Source organism: Meles meles, chromosome 16 (assembly GCF_922984935.1).
Source record: "Meles meles chromosome 16, mMelMel3.1 paternal haplotype, whole genome shotgun sequence".
NCBI lineage: Eukaryota > Metazoa > Chordata > Mammalia > Carnivora > Mustelidae > Meles > Meles meles.
Window position 1 is genome coordinate 81,844,941 of NC_060081.1, and position 18,532 is coordinate 81,863,472.

Here is an 18,532-nt window from a genome sequence, read left to right on the forward strand (position 1 = left end):
CTGCCCGTCAGCGGTCACCGCGCACCCCAGACACAGGCCCGAGTGCGCCAGCTGGACCCCAGCCCCGAGAGGGGGACGGGGCGCACGCACGCGGGGGCCTGGAACGGCCGCCTGTTCGCACCACACTCGTGTGAGGACTGAGAGCCAATCCCAGTAAGACGGCGGACGGACCCAAGCAACCCCAGTCTAACAAATAAAGGGTTTCATGTACGGCACCCCTCCACATGGTCTGGTCTGATTTACCTGCTGCTTTTGTGTGCAAACTGTCTCCCAGTAAGTGTTGTTGAAGGTGAGTCTGTACCGCGAAAAAACCCACTATTACCTGTTGTGAGAAATAAAGCCACTCGTGTGAAAACCTCAGTTCCAAACACTACAGTTTATTACACACCAAGTAACGACTCTGAATACGAAAATGAGGGCATCGAAGGAATCCACGGGGACAATATCTCCTTTATGGGCAAAAGTGGCTTCAAAGGGAGTCTCTGGAAAATGTTCAGCGACGAGGCTGGACACGGACCGCGTCGCAGAACACGGTCCCATGTCACCGGAAGTCAGCACAGGGGAGGGAGAAACAAAGGAGTAAAATTTCCAAACTACTTCTAATTAAGAACAATTTAACTTGTTCCAATCGCTAAGTGGGCATATTTGAAATGTAAATAAAGTAAGTAAAAAGCGGTGCACCTTGGAGGACTAAGGAAATTACAAAGAATGTAATTTTTGAAGTCATCATGTTAAGAAAACGTGATGGGATCAGGCAGATGATTGAAAAGTCTCTTGCTAATTGTCAACATGTCTTCATCCCCAAATGGTCTAAGAGGACACGAATGGCTAAGTATTTTGTTCTAGACAAACATCTTTACAAAACGTGCTGTAACGTCCCCACGGAGGCCCCTCAGCTGGACTCACGCCCCCCAGAGCCAGATCGCCGGGGCTCCGGGGCCGCACGGACGCTGGGGGCCCCGGGCAGCAGCCGACGCTGCCAGAACGGGCGGGCCCTTCCCGTCACTTGACGTCCATGGCTGGGCTGCTCTGTAGGCTCTCCTGCGCAGGACGGGCCGCCAAGGAGTCCGGTCTGGTCAACTTGAGCCTTCTGCCTGTCTTACCGCAGAACACACTCTCGAATTCCTGAAGTTGAGAAAGAACCGTTAATGCTGTGAATTTACAGACTCGGAAACGACCTCAAAACACACAAGGCTGGGGACGCCCGTCTGGCTCAGCCAGCGGCGGGGGGCAGCTCTCGGATCTCGGGTCGTGAGTTCAAGCCCCACGCTGCGTGGAGAGATTACTTAAGACGAATAAATAAGATTATACAAAATTAAAAATACACCAAAGTTTGAAATTATGACCTAAACTACTTCAAAAGATAGAAACGTGTCATCCACAGACTCACGTCACCTCTTGTAAGGGGGTGTGCGGGGTGCGGAAGAGTCACGTTTTTCTCAAAGAGTCACATTCACACCTACTATTAATTTTCCAATAACTCGCACAATGCCCGCCCATATTAAAAAGCCTTCTTTAAAAACCAACACCCACACTCGTGTTTTCTAGCCAGTACAGTCTGCACGCTGCTTTACCATTTTCGCGTGTGTGTGCGTGTGCCGGGCCGGCGGTCCCGCAGCATCACTACGGTGCCCCGGCAGAACCTCCATCACCCACTAGACACCGGGCCCATCACGACCCGCACCCGTGGGGGGAGTGCTCCAGGGCGGGCCTGGCATCAGGGGTCGGCTCCGGAAGCTGAAAGCTGGCTCCCGCGGAGCCCTGTCCACCACGGCACTTGCTCTGGCCCTCTGCCTCTAGGAACTCTGACAAATCCCAGGGTTCACAGCAGGGTCAGACTGGCCGGTCCTGAGCACACCGGGCAGCCCCAAGCTCACAAAAGAAGGCGAGAGCAAGCACATGGCCTGATCTCATCAGCCTCTGGGAAACAAAGACAGGAGTGTGCAAAATATACAAGGGGGGAGAGACTACAGGACGGATGATTGCATCTCTTCAATAAAAAAAGGACAGGGAGGGGCGCCTGGGTGGCTCAGTGGGTTAAAGCCTCTGCCCTTGGCTCAGGTCATGGTCCCAGGGTCCTGGGATCGAGTCCCGCATCGGGCTCTCTGCTCAGTGGGGAGCCTGCTTCCTCCTCTCTCTCTGCCTCTCTGCCTACTTGTGATCTCTGTCTGTCAAATAAATAAATAAAATCTTTTTAAAAAGGACAGGGAGGAAAGGAGGGAGCCATCAAGGACTGAGAGATGCTGAGCACCACCAACCAACGTTCGGCTGGACGGCATCTGGATCCTGACTCAAGGGAGTGGGCAGCACAGAGACGGCTGCAAACCCGTCAGGGGCATCTGGACGCGGTGTGGCTTTTCAGCCACGTGTCTGCATTCAGAGATGCCCTTGAAAATGAAACCGAGAGATCCGTGGAGGCTTTAAACCACCCATCGAGGGCCACAGGACGGGGGTATGACAACGCACCCTTGCGTCCGAGGAGCACGGAGCTCTGAGCTCTGCTCTCCCCGCGCCTGTGCATGGGTACGGTTCTGGAAGTTGTTTTCTTTAAAGCATAACATTCTTTTTTTTTTCTTTTAAGATTTTATTTATTTGACAGACAGAGATCACAAGCAGGCAGAGAGGCAGGCAGAGAAGAGAGGAGGAAGCAGGATCCTTGCTGAGCAGAGAGCCCGATGCGGGGCTCGATCCCAGGACCCTGAGATCATGACCTGAGCCGAAGGGAGAGGCTTTAACCCACTGAGCCACCCAGGTGCCCCTAAAGCATAACATTCTTAAAAATTAAATTTACGTTTACAGATTTTCTATTACGGTAAAAAAATACAGAACGTGAAGTTTTCCATTTTAGCCACTTTAAACGGTTTTACCCAGTGGCACTCCCTTCACGATGCCATGTGATCAGCACGGTTTCTGACTTCTCATCAGCCCCCCATGGACACTCTGTCCCCGTGAGACACAGACTCTCGCCCTCCCAGCACCCACCCCATGCCCCACTTTCTGCGTACAAACTGGGACCACACAGAGGTTGGTGCAGAAGCTGTCCTTCTGTGAGCGGCGGCCTCGGGGGCACCCGGGCCGTGCCAGTGTGCGGAGCGCTGCCTTATTGTGGCCGAACCCCATTCTGCTGCCGGCGCACACGCTGCGCTTATCCACTCCTCTGCTGATGCACACTTGGGGCCTCCACGTCCAGGCTGCTGTGAACATTCCCGTACAAGTGTGCCCCCGGGTCCCCACACACACATGCAACGGCCCATCTGGCAATTGTGACCTTCTGAGGACTGTCAGCCCATGTTCCACAGCAGCTGCGCGCTGTTCTGCTCCTAGACCTGCTGTTCCGTCCGTCTGTCCGTCCGTCCACCGCCGGTGCGCGCCAGCCACACCTACTGTGGGCAGGCGGCAGAGCCCCGTGGTTTGGATCCGCATTTCCCTGACGATCAGGGATGTTGAGCATCTGCTCACGGACCTGTGGGCCATTTGTTTATCTTCTTTGGAAGAAGGTACTCAAATGCTGTGCTGGCTTTGAATCACGCTGTCTTTGTCGCTGGGCTGTAGTGGGTTCCTCCTGGACTCACATCCACCAAGGGACGCAGGAGAACCGCGCCGCCCTGATAACAGCAGGCCCACCGGCGGTGGCCGCAGCGCGCTTCCTGCCGCCTGCACTCCGGCTCTACCTGCCCAGATCTAGTTTCTTCCCGAGCTTTAAAGGACTTGAGGGTTTAAGATGAGCCACATTCTGACAATTTCCTATCTATATCCTGACACTCAAAAGCCCAAAATATAAAATATTTGTCCATATATGAGAAGGTAGAATTTACCTCTGGGAATAATTACATAAAAGTCACAAAGAAGGAAACCGTCACTTCCGACAAAGAAAGTACTCGAGACTTCGGGAACGTCGTGCACATGACAGGGGAGCGCTGGGCGTCCACCCGGCTGTGCACACTCCCACCAGCAGTGGGAAGCCGCGGTGCGGTCTGGGTTCCCCGGGGCCCCGGCATCTCCTTACCGGGGCCAGAGGCGACCCGGCAGCTGGCGTCCTACCCTCTCCACCAGCATGTGTTTCAGTGAACTCAGTGGAACGACGGGAGCCTCACGAGTCAGAATACCCTGAGGTGACGTCTAGCCGAAGCTGATAGGCACGTTAGTCTGTAAAGATGAGAATGCCTGATAGAAAGAGCGACTTTTGGGGGCACCTGGCCAGCTCAGCAGGAAGAACGTGCAACTCTTGACCTTGGTGTCATGAGTTTGAGCCCCAAGTTCGGTGTGGAGACGACATAAATAAAAACAAACTTAAAAAAAGCAAATTTCCTTCTTTTTTTAAAAAAGATTTTACTTATTTATGACAGACAGTCACAGCGAGAGAGAAAGCACAAGCAGGGGGAGAGAGAAGCAGGCTCCCCGCCGAGCAGAGAGCCCGATGTGGGGCTTGATCCCAGGACTCTGAGATCATGACTTGAGCTGAAGGCAGACGCTTAATGACTGAGCCACCCAGGTGCCTTGGGAAGCAAATTTCTTAATATACCAGAGAGCGATGGTTCAACCGCACGTCAAGGAGCGGTGCCAGGAAGCTGTGAAGACTAGGGGCGGAGGCCGGCCCCTGTGAGCACACGCTCAGGGAACCAGGCCGGGCCTCTCGGAGCAGGTCTGCCCAACAACAGAGGACAGGAAGAGTCTGGTTTGTTTTTTAAAGAATTCTTTTCTTAAAATTTTTATTTATTTATTTGACAGGGAGAGAGAGCGCGCGCGAGAACACGAGCAGGACCGGGGCAGAGGGAAAAGGAGACTCCCCGTTGAGCAGAGAGCCCGATGCAGGACTCGATCCCAGAACCCTGAGACCATGACCTGAGCTGAAGGCAGAGGCTTCACCAGCTGAGCCCCTCAGGTGTCTTGAGAGCAAAGGTCTGAGTCGCTATTAATGGTCTCAACCTAACAAACACAGAACTCACCAAACGGACAATACATGTTTTTTCCAAATAAATACAGAACTTTTAAAAACTGACCACAGCAGAGGTCACAACGAAAGTCTCAACAAACTTTCAAAAACTGTTTCTTTATACAGACCATCTTTGCTTATGAAAACATAATAAAAAAATGTGAAAAACAGACCAAAAGCTTTTAAACTCAAGATGTCAGAAAGATTAAAACTACAAACAAATAAAGTAAGCTTTCAGAACAACATAAAGCAAATTATAACGGAAAAAAACACTACCGCGTGCCCCCCTCCAAAAGCCAATAGAGCAGAACAAGACCAGAAGCCGGGACACCCACAGCCGCCGGGAGACAAGGGCACAAACGCCCCGCCTTGGGAAGGGCAGGAGCAGCCCACGGGGAGCGCCCACCAGTGAGACGTGGGACCAGGGCCGTGACCCGGCAGTGCCCGGCCGCAGCGCTGGTCCCAGGTCTCCGCGGGGAGGTTTTCCTCCTGCCATGCCCACCGAAGCCGTATTTCTACGTGAGATATAAGATATGAGTTTTAACTTATTCAGTCTCTGAGCACATGCGAAGACAGTTAACGGATCTGTTCTATGGTGAGCGCCTTCATCACGTACGGATGAATCATATTAATAACTCACTGCTAACAGGTACAAAAGCCAAATGTTAAATCATTTTCATTTTTGGTTTTTTAAAAGATTTTATTTATTTATCTGACAGAGAGAGAGACAGTGAGAGCGGGAACACAAACAGAGGGAGCTGGAGAGGGAGAAGCAGGCTTCCCGCGGAGCAGGGAGCCGGATGTGGGCTCGATTCTAGGACCTTGGATCATGACCTGAGCTGAAGGAAGAGGCTTAACGACTGAGCCCACACAGGCGCCCCAAATCATCTTCAAAAATATAAAAGCTTTTCTCCAAAGAAGACATCTGGGTGGGCAACAGACACGTGAAAAACTGCGCAACATCACCCGGCATCACGAGCATCATCACGCCAGTCAGAACGGCTAGAACTGACCATCAGGAACGACAGATGCTGGCGGATGCGGGGAAAGGGGGACCCTCCCGCACGGTCGGCGGGGACGCAGGCTGGAGCGGCCGCTCTGGAGAACAGCACGGAGCTTCCTCAGAAAGTGGACAACAGAACTGCCCTATGACCCAGCAACCGCGCACAGCAATCTCCCCCAAAGATGCGGACGCAGTGGCGCGAAGGGAGACGTGCCCCGAGCGCCCCGAGCAGCGGTGTCCACTGCAGGCGCGCTGTGCCGGGGGCCGAGACGCCCTGACGGGCAAGATGCGGCCACGGCACCACCGTCAGAGGACGAAGAGCAGCTTTTGCATCAATGTGGTCGGAACCGGAGGGGATTGTGCTGAGTGAACTGCGTCGAGCAGAGTCGTATGTTTCACTGACACGTGGAATTTAAGAAAGAACACACAGCAGCCAAGGGAAAAAAGAGAGAAGTCAAACAAGAAGCCAACTCCTGTCCAGTCTTGCAAGACGGCGCGTGGAAAAGCCGAGACGGTGGGCGCCGGCGGCGAGGTGGAGAAGGTAACTGGAAGGCTAAAGCGCCAGGAGGGGACGCGCCGCCGTGACCGAAAGCCCGTCCCCGCCGCGGCACTGGCGGGCGCTCCCCATCCACCGCGCGTTCCGGAGGGGCCGGAGCCGGTGAGGCACTCTGCAGCTGAGTCCAGGCCTGGAAAGAGACGGAAGGTTCGCGAAACTGTTGCACATGCAGCTGGCGGTGACGAGGCCGGTCGGCGCCCGGGCGGTAAACTTCGCAAAGCGCCGAGGGCTTCCTACTGAGATGAGCCTTGCACGCAGCTGAGCTGGGGGTGGGGGGTGACCTCCCAGTGAGCGTGTGAGCAGGGGTGAGCCCGCGAGCAGGGGCGAGCGAGCCCACATCCCCCGGGCCACCGTGCCTGGACTCGCTGGGCGCCGCGGAGCCAAGACGGCGGTTTCCCTGGAGCCGTGCGCCCCGGCGTTGCCACTTGTGCCTGCGCCTCTATCCCTCCGCTGAGCTCCCACGGCCGATCGCATCGGAAATTCGCCACCGCCACCTGCCCAAACCCGGAGCCTGAAAACCCCCGAGCCGCTGACGCCTCCCGCAGGAATCTGCGAAGCCCAGACGCCGGAGGGTGGGAGCGTCGACACCGAGAAGAGAAGCTGGAGGTGGTGGAGGCGCAAGGCGGAGCGGAGAGCCGCGGGCCCCGCCTTTGCCGCAGCACGAAGCCACGGCTCAGTTCAGAGCCGCCGCCGCTCCGTGTTTTCTCTCACGACGGACTCGGCCCTCACAAAGCGGCGTTCTAAATTCTTACAAAGACCCTCAGCAAATACCTCATCCCTTAAGAAAAACCCGGCGTTGGTGGTACAGTGGTGAGCATAGCTGCCTTCCTTAAGAAAAACCAAGAAACAGACTCTGCACTGCAGAGCACTGGGAGGGCCAGCAGAGGGGCACGGGCGGCGGGGGCCGGGACGGGCGGCAGGGGCGGGACGGGCGGCGGGGGCTGGGACGGGCAGGAAGCGCCTGTGCTGCCGAGCTCCAGGCGGACGTGCCCATCTGTCCTACACCTGCCACGGATACGATCACGCTGCGCTAACCGGCTGGAATCGAGAAAAAAAAGCTTCACGAAAAATGCACATGAAAGCATCATTTTATTAAAATTCACAGCCTGCCTCGAACACAGCATCAAACGCGAGCCGCAGGGTCACCATAAGCGATCCACTCGGAGGGCACGGGACGCAAATGCCGCTCTGAGACACGATCACACGGTGATGCCACGGCGCCGTGCGGAGACTGAGGGGGGATGGAAACACAGCCGCGGTCCCCGCCCCGCCGGGATCCACCCGCAGGAGGCTCTTTGGAAAAGGCTTCGCATCGAGGGAAAAGGCTTTGCATCGACACGCCAACCTCAGCTCGGTCCCTGCCAGACGCCGCTGCCACATCAGCCACATGATGGCCTGGACAGGGAGCAGCGTCGGGGTGCGCGGGGCTTGCCCCCCCGGGCCTCAGCAGGGCTCAGCCTGACCGCGAGCACACTGAGGCCGGCACCGGGAGCCGAGGTCCCCCCAGGGCAGAGCAATGAAGCCAATGCCGGGAGCGCCCCGTTCTCCCATCTGACCCCCGAGGAAGGGGCGGCTGCGCTCCTGCTCACACCACGCGTTCGGCCCTGCCGGGAGCCAAGCACGCGCGCGGGAATTGCCCCGGGACCGAACAGACAGGGTCAAGGCGGTTCTGGCTGCACTGGGGGGCTGGGTGCTCGAGCCCCAGGGCCCCCATATTGTCCCCGGTCCCCAGTCCATGGAAGAGAATCTCTTTCGTGCCTTCTGCATGCACATGGGTTCCAGACTGTTGGACTCCGTCTGCCTCTCTCTTCCTGCCTAACCGGTCTCGCTTCAACCCTTCGCGAAGCTGTCATAGGGTAACAGGTGTCCGAAACCCCGGCGAGCCCCATCCGGTCCGCTGCCTGCAGCAGGGGCTCAGTCCCTCAGCCGCCGCAGGTCAGCGAACCGACCCAGGCATGACTATCAGCCCGTAAGTGACGCGCTACAACACTAACGAGCTTTTGCTCGAAGCGAACTCAGTATCCGACGCTGGATTCCAGGAAACGAAGGGCCGTCGGGGCAGCTTAGGGAAAAACGGGTAAAAACCATCCCTTGTAGGTTTGTAACATTCTGAGACTGCGCCTGCCCTCATTACTGACCTTTTTGAGAGCGTCTCCGTGTCTTTCCTGAATGTACTTCAGGAACGCCGTGGTCCACTGCAGGGTGGTCGCCTTGTCTGTCTCCGCGTTGCAGAACGGGACTAAAAGGTTCAACTCGTCACAGCAAATGCGGATCCTGCGCCTACGGGCAAAATCCAAAGTAATCACGCTGAGAAGCAGGCGCCAGGCCACTGCTCCCGGCCTGGCCCCCGGCGCTTGGCCGCACTCCGCTGGGACTGCCCTGCTCGTGGGCCAGGAGCGAGGGCCAGGTTCAAGTCTATAGACCAAGGACAGAGCCAAACCCCCCAAACAGGAAGCAAAATTGCGTGTGTGCTTTCCCTGGATAGGTCGCTCCTTACTCAGAAGTCACGACCCTGCTCTCCACGTGCCAAGGAACTCACCTGCAGCCACATCACAGCTTTGACTGCCAAGGGGCCCCGACTCACAAAAGGACCACAGACCGCCCACCTGCTAAGACCCCGACACCCAGTCTTTTTAGAGGTAATTGTTTTTTTTCCAGAGAGAACTTAAATCACAAATTGGGCCTCACGATTAGCCCACGTTAACTCTCACAGGTGACACTCGGCGTCGTGTCAAGTCCTGGAGACGCTGACGCAGAGCAGCAGACGGAGCACGACCCTTGCTGTGCACCTTCCCACGCGCACACATGGGAGCTGACGCAGGGATCTCGTCAGGCAAACACGACAGCTGGCGCTTATCTCCAGCCCGTGCAGGGGACAGATCGACGCCACCGACCAGGGACGGAGGTGAGAGGGAGCGAACCGGCAGCGTGGTGCCCTAGGGGAGGGCAGGCTGCCGATCTACGGGGAAGGGTCCTCCCCTGGGCAGGTGCCCAGGAAACGCTGATGAACTGTCAGAGTGGGGAAGCTGCCCCTTGTAGCTCACAGACATCCTTAGTTTGGGAGACAGAGCGTGGGCGAGAGTCCGTGTGCGTGTGCAGGTCTAAGAATGACCGCGGGCGGGCTAGCTAGCTGTAACACGTCCCTTAAAAAGAAAGAAACTGGGGGCGCCTGGGTGGCTCAGTGGGTTAAAGCCTCTGCCTTCAGCTCAGGTCATGATCCCAGGGTCCTGGGATTGAGCCCTGCATCGGGCTCTCTGCTCAGCAGGGAGCCTGCTTCCCTCTCACTCTCTCTGCCTGCCTCTCTGCCTACTTGTGATCTCTGTCAAATAAATAAATAAAATCTTAAAATAAATAAATAAATAAACTGCCTCAGTTCAGCGCTGGAGCCGGAGCCCCAGCTACATACCTGCCTTGCCCCGTGCTGCGGAAAGGAGACTGGGACGAAGTACCCATCAATGACGACGTTAACTACGTTAATTTTGTTACAGAAACATCCGGTAAAAACCCAGCTGCAATACCGAGAAATTAACCACCTTTTGGGTCTACGTAAAATCTAAATAAAATTCTAAATAAAATCTGCAGATAAAACGACCTAAATAACCGTTTTAACCCCCTTCCTCCCCAACATTCTTAAAAGAAACAGGCAAAGCTGGGTGGCCTGGTGTGCAGCCCAGCTGTCTCCTGAGGCCCACTCACAAGGCTGGTGCCTGACGGCTGCTGGGAGCTCCGATCTCGGGAGGGTTCCCAGCACCACGAGTGAGGTGCCCAGCTGTGCCTAAAATGTTGGTACAAACAATACGGTTCATGCCGAGCGCAGGCTCTCCTTCTGGGGGCCTGGAGTTTGGCAGCTCACCAGGGAGGGAATGTCCCCGCGACCCGCTCTGCCAATAAAATCCTGGGGCACCGAGTCTCCCGCGAGCGTTCCCCACTGGGAAGCTCACCGGCCTCAGGACCGGGGGCCGAGGGAGCAGAACGCATCTGGGAGGCGACACCCAAGAGCTCGCGTCTGGCTCCCAGACTTCTCCCCAGGCACCTTGGCTAAATTTGCTGTGTCCTTTCTCTGTAACCGGTCACAGCTCTAAGTCTTCCTAGTGAATCATCCAGCCTGGGGTGACCCTGGGGACCCCGGCCCGCCGAGCTGAACCAAGTCAGCATCTCCTCGGCCAACTTTTCTCCACTGGGAACACATTTTGAAATGACTGAACTGCTGTTTCAGGAGTAACCTGCCTATCATCGCCAGTAACTGTAGTAAACCTGCGTGTCGACAACCAAGCACACGCGTTACCTTCTATCTCTTTCCATGCGGTTGTGCCTCTCCCTACGCTGCGACCTTCCTCCCTGGGGCCCGCTCTGGGTCTGCTCCCCGAGGTTTGCCTGCGAGGACTCCGTGGGCGGCCAAGCGCCCTGTGTGGAGGTCGAGCCTTCGCCCACGTTCTGAATCTCTCCAAGGGCTCTTCGTTCTACACCTGCGTCCAGCTGGCGCGCTCTACTCCGGTTCCGCTTACTTACGGCTTGCTTACATAGCGCTTCTTCTTTGCAAAAGAAGAAAAGAGTAGCATTTAATTTTTTATTTTACTTAACTTGTCCCCATTAATGCTGAATGTATTTTGTGGCATTTTTTCAAGCCTGAACAGACACACGAGCAGGCAAGGAACGCCCAGAACTGAGCGGGAAGAGCTGCACCCACGACGGGAACCGCTACACGCCGTTCGCGCAAAGCTCCAAGCTCCAAAGCACAGACCTGAACATAAATCTGTAACTAAATTAAAACACCCCGAGTAGGGCGCCTGGGTGACTCAGTGGGTTAAGCCTCTGCTTTCGGCTCAGGTCACGATCCCAGGGTCCTGGGGTCGAGTCCCGCATCGGGCTCTCTGCTCAGCAGGGAGCCTGCTTCCTCCTCTCTCTCTGTCTGCTTCTCTGCCTGCTTGTGATCTCTCTCTCTGTCACGTAAATAAATAAAATCTTTAAAAAAACAAACCAAAAAAAAAAAAAAAAAACCACCCCGAGTAGTGTGATCAACAGAACCTTGTCAGAAGTCCCTCATTTATCAACAGGTGTTAGCTGCTGTCTGTGAATAGGGAAACCAAGAGATTGTTCGAATTTTCTGATGTTCAGAATGGAAAAAACAAACTTTCTCCCCAAGATTTTCTTTTGTACAATCACTCTAGCGGGACAGCAGGTGCTCCACCTCCCATGCTCAGAAGAGGACAAAACCTGTGTGCCCTAGAGCTCAAGGTGCCCCCAGCTGACCAGCAACTCTGCCCCTGGGAGGAGGAATCACGTCACAGCTCTTATGTGTGTTGGGGGAACACGGCAAGCCCCGCCGCATCGAGGCTAGCCGCCACCTGACCCCTGTGTGCGGTGACAGGCATTCCCGAGACGCCAAATGAGACCAAAGTCTCTGTGGCCAAAGGGTCCCTCCGTACAGCTTTCACTTCGGGACCTGCAAGGAAGACATGGTGGGGAATTCACAGCGTTGGGACTATCCTGTTCGTGAAGCAAAGGAATTAGTACATGGTTTGTTGCGCCACCAACCCTTCACTGTGCACACGGAAGCACCTACTTCCGCATAAAAAGTCCAAACAGGGAGAACGACCCACTGCCTGGAGGAGGCCCCCCCCCCATGAGCTCTGGAAAAGCTAGGTGTCCTTTTGTCAGGTTAAGTCGAAAAATACTTTGTTTGCAGGGAGAAAGGGCTTGAGCCCACTCTCAAGGTGAGCCACGTTTGCCTTCGGCGCTTTCTTTATTTCTAAAACTTTCGGAATCACCTTATGGCCTCTTGCTCCCAACTCAATCCTCTGCCCACCTGCAGACTGTCTCCTAAAGCTTTTAGCAGATTTCAGACTCCTGCCTCACTCACGAAACGTAAGAAACAAAAAACCAAAAGCACAACAATTAAGTGCTTTCAGCAACTCGAAGGAAAACAGAATTTACACAAGTCTATCATTTTTCCGTTTATGGAGTTACCAGTAAGAAAAAGCAGGCCTCAAACTCAACGACTCCGTCCAAAGCATAAATATGACGTGTGAGGGGCGCGGGGTGGCTCAATCGGTTTGTCGGCCGACTCCCGATTTCGGCTCAGGTCATGAGATCGAGCCCCACCACAGGCTCTGTGCTCAACAGGGGTCTGCCTGAGCTTCTCTCTCCCCTTGCCTCTCCCCTGCTTGTGTGCTTGGTCCCTCCCTCTCACTCAAATACAAGCATAAATCTTTAAAAAAGAAAAGACAGCTTCATGTTTATACTTGGCCTCTTGCCGTCCCCACCCTCGGCCAAGAGGCCAGCAGAACGGGGCTCCCTCCGCTTTACGGCTTACCTCCTACTTTAATCCAAACCTGCTCAGGCAAAGCTTTGTTTCTACTGCCCAAAGTCTGTTTAGTGGATTCAATTTCCTGCTGGTAACAGAAAGAGAATGCTCTAGGCAATCCAATGTCCTGATGCTTGGCAGCTTCGAGTACAGAACAGGGGTTCCCAGAACCCTGGAAAAAAATGAGGCGACAGCAAGTCAGATCACTCAAATCAAATGCCTCCAACCGAAGACACGGCAGACAGTAGCGCGATTTGAGGAACTCCGCGTACATCCAGGACTTTAAGACGTTCCCAAACCGCGTTAATGCTCTTGATTTTAAAGACTATTAAGCTCAATGAAAGAAAAGTCCTTCAGGACTAACGAAAATAAAATCCACCTAGTACAAAAGAGCAGCCCTGGCGGGTCCCTCCCTTACCTGCGTCTGTGAGAGGCTCGAGCCCCCCGAGGCAGGGCAAGCATTCGCCGTGAACAGAGGGCATGTAAACTGCAAAGCTGTGGTGGCCGCTGCGGTTTTGTTTTTTACCAAGGTCGTGCATTTGTTTTGTTGCTGATGAAGAGGGACGTTCATGAACTCGGAAGGATGTCGGATAAGAGTTACCAAACTGCCAAGACAAAGGAGACCGGAGACGTGTGAAGACGGTGTGGCAGGCGAGCTGCCGAAGGCCGTGGCCGCGACCGCCAGCGCGCTCTCCCGGCTAGCCGCGGGCCGTCTAGACAGTCCCTCCTCGTGGAAACCTCTACAGAGCCAGGCTCAACCAGCGCGGCGGTGGCCAAGCTCAGGTTTCTCCGTGGAAGAAGGACCAGGGCGCTGGATAGTAAGTGATACCAATCTCTCGCTCTTTTTCTGGCCATTCTCCAAAATCTGGCGACTAGGGACAAAATAGGGAAAATCCCCGGGTTGGGAGGGACAGAGAGCCAAGGAGGGCCACCCCCCCCCACACCCGCACAGTGGCTGCTCCTCTTCAGTAGGGGAGATGCGAGTGACGGGTGGCATCCTGGTGGGAGACTGGAGCTGTGTTCTGTCATCGGGACACTTTCCAGCCCCCAAGTCTGTCCCGTGTGTGGAGTCACCCCTGAGCTGAGTCGCGGTGGGGGGAAACAGGCCTCTCCTGGCGTTTGGGTGGAAGACCTGGTGCAAGAGGCCTGGTTCTCAGAAGCGCCTGCACGCTCAGCTCGACGCGGCCCGCAGGTGCAGACGCGGGGCGCACACCGCACGCTCCCACGCGCGGCGGCGGGCTCTGCGCGGCGCACTCGCTCAGCACGGGCGGGCGGCCCTTGCCCAGAGCGCGACCTTCCGGGTGGGCCCGCACCCAAGGGGGTCTGCTCCCCGCGAACACCGGCCGGAGGCGGCTGCTGGCGCTCTCCCGCGAAGGCTCCACCTACAGCCCGACCCGCCCCCGCCTCGTCCGCGGGGAGACCCAGGCTGCGGCGCGGCGGGCGGCCTCTGCTCCCGGGTCACCCTGTCCACACCCGGACCCGCGGGGCGGACGCCAGCCGCCCAGCTAGGCGGGCGGCCGCTCCACGGGGCCTCGCCGTGCGCACCCCGCGGGCCCGCGCCCCCCCCCCCCCGGCCTCCCGGAGGGCGGCGGGTCGGGACACCCACTTGTTGAGCGCCACGCCGGGCTCGGGGGGCTCGGCGCCGCGCGGGGCGGCCGGCGGCTCGGCGGGGAGGCTGTTGAAGCGGTCCTCCAGGCGGACGCGCACGGCCGACTTGGCCCGCGCCTCGGGCGCGCCCTCCGCGTTCTCCTTGCCGCCGCCGTCGGGCGCCTTGGGCCGCGGCGCGCCCGCTCCGGGGCCGTCGGCGCCCGGCGTCTTCTCGGCGGGGGCGGCGGCGGGGGGCGCGGCGGCGGCGGGGGCGCCCGCCTCGCTCAGCAGCATCATGCGCAGCTCCTGGAAGTCGACGTGGCCCAGGCAGGGCGCGGCGCCCGCGAAGCCGCCGTCGGCCAGCGCGGGCGGGCACAGCACCGGGTACACGGGCGCCGCGCCCCCCGCCGCCGCCGCCGCCGCCGCGGCCGCCGCCGCCGCCGCGCCCCCCGCCGCCGCCGCCGCGAAGCCGCCCGCCGCCGCGCCCGGCGCCGCGGCCGCCAGGAAGGCCGAGCTGAGGCGCGCGTCGAGCTCGCCGTCGGCCGCCGCCGCCTCCATGTGCGAGTAGAGGATGTGCTGCAGCTGCGTGTACTCCACCTCCGTCATCTCCACCAGGCTCAGGTCCGTGGTCGTGAAGCTCAGCCCCGCCTCGCCCGGCGCCGCGTCCGCGCCCTCGGGGCCCGCCGGCCCGCCCGCCTGCGGCGGCTCCCGCGGCCCGGGGCCCGACATGCCGGAGCCAACGGCGGGGGCGCGCGCGCGGCGGGGGGCCGGCGGGCACCGGGCCGGCGCGGCCTCGCCGGGCGACGTTGGGGGGCGGGAAACCGCTGGGCCCGCAGCGCGCCTGCGCCGCCCCGCCCCGCAACGGAAACCCCACCCCCTGCGCCGCGGCCCCGCCCCCGGCCCCGCCCCCGCCAACCGCCCGGCCGCCGGCCCGCCGCGCCGCGCCGCGCCCCGCCTCCGACGGCGGACGGCACGGGAGCTGCGCGCGCAGGTGTGTGCGCGTGTCTGTGTCTCTGTGTGTTGCTGCGGGAGGTGTGCGTGTGCGTGCGTGCGTGCGTGTGGACCGGCGGGGGTGGGGCGGGCTGCGCGCGCAGGTCAGGGGCGGGGCCGGCGGGCGCGTGCGCTGTAGCGGTTCCCAGGCACCGCCTGCCGCGTGCCGCGCGGGGACCCGTGCCCAGGCCGGACCGCGGCCGTGTGCCCGGCCGTGCGGCGCTCCTCCGCCGCGTCCGGCCCCGGAGCAGGTGCGAGGTCGGGCCCGCCGCGGTTCTACCTCGCTTCCCTCGGGTGGCAGCCCCGACGCTCTGCGGAGGCCGGGCGGGCCGGAGGAGGAGCCGCCCCGACGGAGGAGCCCGCGGAGGAGCCGCCGCGCGCGTGCGGAGGGGCCTCCGGGCCTGGCCGTGGCGCGCACCGAATCGCCGGGATCGTGCCGGGAGCCGAGGCTGGTCGGGCGCGGGGGGCCTGGAGCCGCGATCCGGGGCGGGCGCAGCCGGTCCGAGGACCCCGACTCCAAGGGCGAAAGCACGGAGCCCCGCGAAGGTGCGAGCGCGGGCAGACGGAGGCGGTCCGCTGTGGTTCCCTCCCAGCGCGGGCGGAGAGCCGGCCCGGCCGTGTTCGGCTGTCGCGCGCCGGGAGCTGCGACGGCCTGGCTTCCCTGCAGGCTGCGCCCCCGGCCCCGCGGGAGCAGGACACCAGACCTGCTTCCCCAACGTCCGCGGAGCGCGGGGGCTCTGCCCGGCCCTCCGGAGGCGGCCCGTGGGCCCAGAGCCCTGGTGAGGGGTCAGGCCAGGCCTAGTGTGCAGCGCGTGGGGAAGGCTGCCGCCACCGCTCCTGTGGGCAAGCAGCAGCCTCTGCCCCACGCGTGCAGGAGGATAGCGTCGGAGAGGGACTCTGAAGACAGGACTAGCCCTTCAAGGACAGGAGGGCAGCGCGGCTCGCGTGGTCATTATCTCGGGAAGACCCAGGGCGGGCCGTAAGGTCAGTTCAGGCACCCGGGGCCCACAGCTCACCATCCGTGTGAGCCGTGGGTCAGGAGGGCAAGTGTTGAACGTGAAACCGTTACACAAACGCGCATATTGTGAAACCAGCGTGACTTGACGTCAAAACCACAAAGATACTACAGGAACATAAGAGCACAGGGCACCATCTGACGTGAACAAACATGTAAAAACTTTTAGTCGAGTCTTTGCAAATGGAATCCAACGAGATTTTTGAAAAAGGATAAAAGATCATGACCCCGTAGGACTTACTCCAGTGACACAAGTGTTGTTCACGTTTGAAAGTCAACCCAACATCGTTTACTCTATTAACAAATCAAGGGGGGGGAGTGTTTGACGAATGTAACATCCCTATAAAAACTCTGCAGGCCGCGAATAGAAGGGAATGTCCTCAACCTGACACGGTGTCTGTGAAATACCTACTGAAATACCTACTGAAAGCATCACACTTCCCAGTACGACACTAAATGCTCTTTCCCTGAGGTTCGGAAGAAGGCAAGGACGTCGCCCGTCGCTAGTGCTGCTCACCATCGTACAGGAAGCTCACTCTGTCCAAGAAAGCACGCAGAAGAGAAGGCACCAGATCGAGAGACGTACAGCTGTCTTTCCTTGCAGAAAACCTGACGATCTATGTCGAAAAACCCATGGGATCTATGAAAAAGCTACTGACCTCACCATGGTCACGGAATAGAAGAACAGCCGTCAAATATCAATGTTTCCCAGGCACTTGGGTGGCTCAGTTGGTTGGGCGTCTGCCTTTGGATGGCGTCATGGTCCCAGGGTCCTGGGATCGAGCCCTGCATCAGGCTCTCCCCTCAGCGAAGAGTCTGCTTCTCCCTCTCTCTCTGTGTTCTCGCTTTCATTCTCTCTCAAACAAATAAAATCTTAAAACAAAAACAAATCACTGTATCTTACACCCTAGCAATGAACATGTGCACATGGGTTAGAACACAACACCACTTACATCACTCAAAAATACGCTTAGGTATAAATTTCAACAAAACACATAGAGAACGTGTATGTTGGTCAGACTGAGTATTTTCCTCAAAACTCCCCTGTGTTCCGCCTGCTCATCCCTCCCTCCCTGTCCCCCAGAAGCCCCTGATCTTTGTTTTTCCACCGTGTCGTCCATATCACCCAGTGTGGAGCCGTTTCTGATCGGCTTCTTTCACTTTGTTGTATGCAGTTAAAATTCCTCCGTGTCTTCTCAGGCTCTGATGGCTCATTTCTTTTTAGCCTTGAATAGTACTCCGCGGTCTGGACGGCCCACAGAGTGTCTGTCAGCTGCTGAAGGACGTCTTGGTTGCTTCTGAGTTTTGGCACTTACGAATAAAGCTGCCAAACAGCCACGTGCAGGTGTTCCTGTGGATAAGAGTTTTCTCCTTCCTTGGATACACACCAACGGAGTGGCTGCAGGTCGCATTCTGAGAGTTTTGTAAGGAACCACCAAACCACCTCCCAAGCTGGCTGCCCTGGGTCGTGCTCCCACCGGCAGTGGATGAGGGCACTCGAGGCCCCACACCCTCGCCAGCTTTCGGGGTCCACGTCCTGGATTTTGGTCGTGCGGCCTTCTGCAGACTCCATCACCGCGCCGGCTCGGTGGCCGCATCTGCAGGGCTGGGTGGTGCTTCCGGGGCCCAGCACGTGCTAGAAGTCAGCAACCAGCTTGTCGCGCTCCTGCATAGTCGGGACTCAACAGATCTGGGAATCAAGAGCTGGAAACGGGGTGGCTCCTCTCACTGTTCCCTATCCTGATCCGCGAGCTGAATCTCTGCTGCCAGTTCCTGCAACTTCTGGTTCTAGAAGCCTCAGTTCAAGCGGAAGAGAGCCTCGTCCAGAGGACGTAGTGATGGTCTCACTGGGCTATCGGCTGGGGCGGCCACCTGGCCAGGTGGGACCCTTTGTGCCAGTGAGTCAAGGGGCAAAGAAGGGACACTGTATGTATGGGTCAGGCTGATTGGGCCTGCCTGTCAAGGGGCAGAGGGCCTGCAGGACGTGCCCAGAATGCAGGAGGATTCCCAGGGCACCTCCCGGTACCCCCAAGTCCTGTGATTGAAGTCGGTGCAAAAGTACAAGGACGCGATTCAGGCGGGCTTGCCGGGAGCTCGGCTGTGAGGAGGGAGTCTTCGGGGCTCCCACCAGGCAGGGAGTCCAG

The 18,532-nt window shown here is 58.2% G+C and overlaps 1 protein-coding gene across 6 annotated transcripts; it reads right to left on the minus strand.

The window, feature by feature from the left end:
* Nucleotides 1-361: 361 nt before the first annotated feature.
* TCFL5 (transcription factor like 5) lies at nt 362-15,150 on the minus strand. 6 transcript variants are annotated; one of them, XM_045981700.1, is made up of 6 exons: nt 14,403-15,150; nt 13,215-13,401; nt 12,806-12,968; nt 10,778-11,021; nt 8,631-8,772; nt 362-1,125 (listed from the first exon to the last, which is right to left on the minus strand). In XM_045981700.1, the coding sequence occupies exons 1-6, from the start codon at nt 15,110-15,112 to the stop codon at nt 1,003-1,005; spliced, it is 1,569 nt and encodes a 522-aa protein (XP_045837656.1). In that variant the 5' UTR covers nt 15,113-15,150; the 3' UTR covers nt 362-1,002. The 6 variants fall into 6 exon arrangements, with proteins under 6 accessions (XP_045837656.1, XP_045837655.1, XP_045837654.1 ...); XM_045981699.1 differs by having other exon boundaries at nt 10,778-11,024; XM_045981698.1 differs by lacking the exon at nt 362-1,125 and adding an exon at nt 5,804-6,622.
* Nucleotides 15,151-18,532: the final 3,382 nt, after the last annotated feature.

What these genes read in the sequence shown, in the direction of transcription:
- TCFL5 (XM_045981697.1), bottom strand. Translation starts at nt 15,112, where the DNA reads ATGTCGGGCCCCGGGCCGCGGGAGCCGCCGCAGGCGGGCGGGCCGGCG. An exon ending in CGAGCCTCTCACAGACGCAG is followed by an intron (nt 12,969 to 13,214) that starts GTAAGGGAGGGA and finishes ATTTTTTTCCAG; the next exon opens with GGTTCTGGGAACCCCTGTTC. An exon ending in ACGGAGACGCTCTCAAAAAG is followed by an intron (nt 6,623 to 8,630) that starts GTCAGTAATGAG and finishes GTCTCTTTCCAG; the next exon opens with GCCTGGACTCAGCTGCAGAG.